Here is a 6,295-nt window from a genome sequence, read left to right as displayed (position 1 = left end):
CACACATATATTATGTAATCAAAATCTTTTATTTTGGATGCGATTAATCGCAATGAATCATTTGACAGCACTAAAAAATATATATATATATATATATATATATATATATATATATGGATCAATGACATGATGCCTTTATTTATTTATTTTTAGTTAAAAATTTATTTAAATGCGTAAAAAAAGATACCATATGAAGTATCTTTCCCATGTAATGTACTCACTTACAAAACAGTTATTTGTAATTTTTCTGTTATTCAAAGTGTCTAAATATCATGTGGTGTGACCGTCCGGCCATAACTGTTGTTTTGGAAACATCTTTGAAATTACCCTAAATGTATTCAGATAATTTTTTTCACTATTTGGCATGATTTTCAAAGTGTTTCGTAATCCTGTATAAAATTGCAAAGCATTTGTATTTATATTTCCATCATAATATACAAATAAACTTTGTCAGATTATGTCCATTTTATGAAATATCATGTGGTGTGACCTCAAAAAATCAATGAATTTTAAGTTATTTCTACAAGTACTTATTTTTATTATAAATTTCATAGTGACCCTTTGTAGGAAGCTAGCTTGTTTTGTTTAGGTGGCCAATTCTGTGCTTGTAAATTTTGACTGAATTTGAAAATATCATGTGGTGCAACCAAATATCATGTGGTGTGACTGCTGCAGAGTGTTTTCCATTATAGATATATGTCCCAGCTTGGCAGATTTAGATTTAGAAATAGATTTTTATGCAGTTTGGGTCATTTCAGACGGTTTATGTTTAATCTTTGTACAATATGAGAAAAAAAATGCAAAAAATATATATATTTAGAGCATTTAATTAAGACCTGCCCCCCTTAGTTACTGTTGCTATGTCTGACAAACCATGGCACTTTTATGCCACACATCACGGAGCAAAGAGGGCACTGACAACGAGCTGACATACAAGACAGAGCAGTCTTCAAATTTTGTCATTTTTTAAAGAAATTCAAACAATAAATACTGTTTTGTGGCATTTTAATGTGCTGTGACAGATCGCTGTAGCGCCTCAGTTCAAGCGGCACATGAACCGATCATCTCTTCATATTAGATATATCACAAAATAAACATGAATGAACATCAGAAGGCATCTTTTTTCAAGTTCAAGTCCACAATGTTAATCTACTCTCCTGGCTGGTTTGTTTGTCGGACAAAAATGACGGATTCTGTGTCATAATTGGTCAGATCATCTGTTAATCAAACTCCCGGCGAAGGGTTAATTGAGCATGTACGTACAAAAGCATTCACAATTTACCAAAAGTATGAGAAATTGCTTTTATGACGTGCACAAGTGACAAGATGATGAGGAGGTTGAACAAGTAGTTTTGAGAATTTCAATTCTGATCTGAGAAATGTACCAAAGCGAGTGAGAAAAAACTGTAAGTCATCTGCCAATTTAGCATAACATATAATAATAATTATTATTATTATTGTTATTATTATTATTATTATTATTATTGTGGTGGTGGTGGTGGTGGTGGTGGTGGTGGTGCACTGTGAAAATGTGGTGTTATTGGTACATAAAGCGTGTAAATGTCACTTGTCTGTGTCTGCCTCATTAATATGTTGTTGTTGTTGTTGTTATTATTATTATTAAATTTGAAATATTAGACTGGAGAGATAGTCCTGAAGGGGGCTATTAAAATTGTATTATTTAAGGATAAACTTTGTTAAAATGTGTTATGTATTTATAATATAATATAATTTAACAATTTTATTGATTAGAAATATTTTAGTACACTCTAGTACTCTTTAATGTAGTGCACACTGGCACTGGACTCATTTTATGTGTTTACAAACAGGAAAAAGCCGTTTGGGATAAATTGTTTGGAATGACGGTTTGAATCTTTGAAGATCTGTGTAGGTGGGTCTGTCAAGCAAGTGTCACAACACAGAGGTCAGTTTACAGAACATAACACTGTTTTGGAAAATGAGTTGCTAATTTGAACAGGTATTGTCTAAGATGTGGGTTAGAAGAGAGGCTGTCATCTCAGATTAATTGGTTCAGCAAAGAGGGCATCTTTGTAAGGACAATTCACGTTACCTTATACCTCACACAAACTTTTCTTACCTCTTAATAAATTGCATCCGTGCACATTTTGAACATCTATTTCTTGTAAGCCTTCCTCTAAAAGTGAAAATGAAAGCAATTTAGACATCTCACCTGAGCCGCAGTCAACATTTAAACGTCATGATAGCTTATGAAGGGATATGTGGTGAGTGTGCTGAGCTGCTTCCTCTAGAATTCTGCTTTGTTTATGAATAGTGCTGGAGAAACTCTGCATGGATCACTTTCAAGTGAATTATAGGCTCGTACCGGTTGAGCTCCTGTTCAGCCTACCAGTTTTATTTTGCATTAAAGAGCCAAATTATTTATGTGGAAATGTTCCACTTTTTTCCTTCATTTATATAACTCCGGTGATTCCAGCTGACACCAGACATTAAGCAACCCCTAACTTTGCCAGTTTAGTCAATTTAATAATGACTCATTAGTCATTTAACTGACACTTTTATTCAAAGCAATTTACAGTACACTTATTACTGGTGTTACTAATGATGAAATGCTTTGCTCAAGGATACAATGCTGATAGTTAATAGATCAGTGCTGCTGGGTTTAAACACACAAATGTAAGTCATTATTCATTAAATATCTGTCATAGTGCTTTATAATGCTTCCCTGGAGTTTATAGTATATTCTTGTTAATTGCATGGAAAAGATCTACTCTTTCACATTTCCGCTTTGTGTTTCGTGTAAGAAAGAAAATCTGTATTGTAATGTAGCAGATTAATTGTTTTCCTGGTGTCATACTAGATGGTAGTTTATTGGCGATGGGAGGGAGAGTTCTGTGAAGTGTTGGGGGTGTGTCTACAGCATGAGGAGCACACCGTACACAAACAACCTGTGACAACATTTTTAATCTTGCAGTGCAATGGCGAGGACTCTGCTTTCCGCTTTGTGTCTCCTGGTTGGACTTGTATGTTTCCCAAGTACAGAATGTTGGGAAGCACCTTGGTTCTGTCATGGACGTGAGTGTCCTGTGTACACTGTGGTACAACAGTATGAGGTAGGCCAACGGTTTTTGTTTTGTCATTTGGGATATTTTAAATATGGTCTTTTCTATGGAAAATATTTATATAATTGTGTTAATAATACATAAAAAGGGATTTGAGGAGCGTAACTACGAAATGAGCCATTGGATTACAACTGATGTTGCGAGTGCCATTAAGAGTGATTTAAAGGATGGATTTTGGAAACTGTATTATTTCAATCAAGGTCAAAACAGTGAAAGTAAGTAAGCTACACTGGTAACACTTTACAATAAGCTCTTATTTGTTAACATTAGTTTTTGCACACAAACTATGGTTAATACTGTACACTAATAGAGAATTTATTAACCTTTCTTAATGTTAGTTTATACAGATTGTCCGTTGTTTGTTCATGTTAGTTCACAGTGCATAAACAGATACAACTTTTAATTTAAATGTGTTTTAGTAGATGTAAAAATTTACATTTAGATTAAGAAATGCTGTAGAAGTTTTGTTCATTGTTAGTATTATATTAACTAATGTTATCAAATGAAACCCTATTTTTAAATTCATGGTTTTTATCAGATCACATTAGATTTTGTTAATAAACATTCCAGTATGGTAATCACATTTTAATAAAGTAATTTTATACTCATAGTGTATCATAATTTGACTTCTCAGATAAGGAGATTGCTATGACCAGGCCTGTGCTGGTCTCGGTGAAGGAAGCTGATGGTATGGGGGAGCAAAAGGTGTCCATTTCCGTCTTTCAGTCTGACACGGACATTCCTGAGCCCAATGATAATACCATCAGAAAAACAGTCATACCAGGCGGTACTGTCTACGTCAGGTTAGATATTTTAGGAAAGGATGACAGTCAAAAACTGTCTGTTTGACTCTTTTTCATTTAAACATTCTCTCTTTGCTGGTCATTACAGGTCGTTTGGTGGTTTTGCATCTGATGAAGATGCCTTGGAGAATGTGCAGCAGCTTAGGGAGGACCTCAGAGCTGCAGGAAAGGAGTTTGTTGAAAACAGGTTCGATGCAGCTGGATATGATGCACCATGGGATTTGATCAACAGGCATAATGAAGTTTGGGTTCTTGCACCCTGAGGACTTGCAGATCCAGAAAGTTCTGTTCCTCATTCCTACGGTGTAGCCTCTTTTTACCTTGAAGTTCCAGTCTATTGAAGATTTCTTTGTATATCATATGACGAAATGATAGTAAAGTGTTCATGTTTCAGTCTTAACCATTGGAATAATGTTTCATTTTGTGCAATATGAATGTGGAAGTACTTTGAAGTTGTTTGACAGGATTATAAACTGGTTTTAGGAATGTGAAGACTATCATCAACCTCTGTAGGTTCAGATAGATTCAAACTGAAAATGCAGTAAAATTTACTGAAATCTAATAGCTTTAACAATAAAACATGTGACCTCTTTATTCAAAACATTTTTGTTCTTTTTCATTATACATTCTATGTAAGTCATTCTATTTTTCAATCTAAAACATTGTATGAAATGAATTCACCCACTTCTCTCGACTGATCAAATGATTGAAAACTGCATAAAATTAACACATTCCAATAAGAAGAAGATAAATATTAAGACCTAGAAAAGACACAGAAACCTGATACACAAAATACAGCAAGTTTCCAAAATACAAAGGAGAAACAGGTTTAGGAATGATCTGAATGGGAATAATGTGCTTTTAGGTTCTCAGGTGTCTCATCAGCTTTTGTTCATGTTACAAGAAGCTCCACCCACTAAACTGGTCTAACTAGTGATCCAGATCTTCCCTTAAGCTGTTAATGAAACTATTTCATTAAACTAGTACAAAGCTCAGTGATAGATACTAAAGAAATGTGAAGTTGAATGTGAATCTTCCAGCTTGTGAGTCTTCCAACTTGTCATTCCAGTTTGAATCTGTAAGAAAGCATGTGACTTCAGACAACGTTTTTGTCATTTGCAGCTTGGTGCTTAATCAGAGGCCTTAAAAATACATGAAATGGTGAGTTGTTGTTTCGCAGCATGGTTGTATGGTGCTGAATTCATAGGCCTGCAGAACTATGTGATTGTTTGTTGATGGGGGTTTCCCTCTTGTGTATAACATGGGAGTGTACTAGCTGAGAGGAAAAATGGGTCAGCCCACCTGAGACGTTTTTGTCATGGTGACTGATCTGGAGTCAGTTTAATTAGTCACATCTTCTCTAGCAGAGCCAGGAAATGTGATGAGGCTGCATTTTCCCACTTCTGCAGTTCTGCACCGCAATTCCTCCACAAAATGGGCCAGCAACCTCACCTGAGAGAGAGCAAACTTTGTTGTCTCTCTGAAAAATGTCTTAACTCACTAACTCTCCCATGCTGGTTAAATAGCATATAGCAGTTAGCAAACCAACATTGAAAGCAAGTAAAAAATGATCTCATCTTTGATTAAACATTTCATTTCATTTTCAAGACAGACTCACTTGCTAATTTAGTCACAAAGAAACATAAAATTGTACAAATGTGATAAAATACTGACGCACTGGTCACTGAAAGCAAATACACACTCCTGTGTTTAATCACTGGTTGCCGTGATTTTGCCAAGTAAGACATGTTCCTGGATCAACATCTTTTGTTGATCCTGGATCAACATTACTGTCTAAAAATACAGACTTAACCCAATCCCTACCCCTAAACCTAACCCTAGCCATAATGTATTCCTAAAATCAGTGTGAAATGACAGCTGATTAACAAAGGTGTAGAAGCACCTAACCCTGATTGTAAGCCTAAAACTGACATTTCCTGAAAAGTTATCTCTCAATTCTGATTGGTTGATTGGAATGATGTTCCTGGATCAACAAGGATGTTGGATCCAGGAACATGTTGTACCTTTAATCACTACATGATAAGATTCAAAGTTACGTTATTGTACACTAGGTGGCAGCACCAACTTGTGATGTTTCTCTCTCCTCTTCTACATCACATATGGCATCAAATTAGTCTACTCAATTTGTGCATCTCCAGTTTTCATAACAATTTCCTCACCCATTTGCTTTAGCTCTAAATATGCTGTTGTATCTAGAAGAACTTTGAGCTAGAAGAACGTGTGGGCAGTTCATCACTAGCAATGTCAGAACAAAACCTACTACCCAGCATGCCTCAGCGCTCACCATGGGAAGCTGGACACTCAATGCCCCTCAACACACATTCACAGTTTCCATGGTTACATTTCTATAGCAAGAAGCCAGCCATGTTC

The 6,295-nt window shown here is 35.4% G+C and overlaps 1 protein-coding gene across 1 annotated transcript; it reads left to right on the top strand.

Annotated features, from left to right (window-relative positions):
* Positions 1-1,846: 1,846 nt before the first annotated feature.
* Positions 1,847-4,499, top strand: LOC107588746 (heme-binding protein 2-like). The gene is made up of 5 exons (XM_016276972.1): positions 1,847-1,924; positions 2,954-3,092; positions 3,190-3,316; positions 3,736-3,904; positions 3,993-4,499. Exons 2-5 carry the CDS (start codon positions 2,958-2,960, stop codon positions 4,165-4,167), a joined length of 606 nt encoding a protein of 201 aa, XP_016132458.1. The 5' UTR covers positions 1,847-1,924; positions 2,954-2,957; the 3' UTR covers positions 4,168-4,499.
* The last annotated feature ends 1,796 nt before the right edge of the window (positions 4,500-6,295 follow it).

The sequence above is a fragment of the Sinocyclocheilus grahami genome, unplaced genomic scaffold (assembly GCF_001515645.1).
Source record: "Sinocyclocheilus grahami isolate Dianchi unplaced genomic scaffold, SAMN03320097.WGS_v1.1 scaffold106.1, whole genome shotgun sequence".
Classification (NCBI taxonomy): domain Eukaryota; kingdom Metazoa; phylum Chordata; class Actinopteri; order Cypriniformes; family Cyprinidae; genus Sinocyclocheilus; species Sinocyclocheilus grahami.
Note: the sequence above shows the minus strand (reverse complement) of the source record. Positions and strands in the feature narration are given on the sequence as shown.

Excerpts from the sequence above, each read along its gene's own strand:
- LOC107588746 (XM_016276972.1), top strand. The coding sequence starts at position 2,958 with ATGGCGAGGACTCTGCTTTCCGCTTTGTGTCTCCTGGTTGGACTTGTA. Across the intron at positions 3,093-3,189 it reads CTGTGGTACAACAGTATGAG|GGATTTGAGGAGCGTAACTA; the intron begins GTAGGCCAACGG and ends ATACATAAAAAG. Across the intron at positions 3,317-3,735 it reads TCAAGGTCAAAACAGTGAAA|ATAAGGAGATTGCTATGACC; the intron begins GTAAGTAAGCTA and ends TTGACTTCTCAG.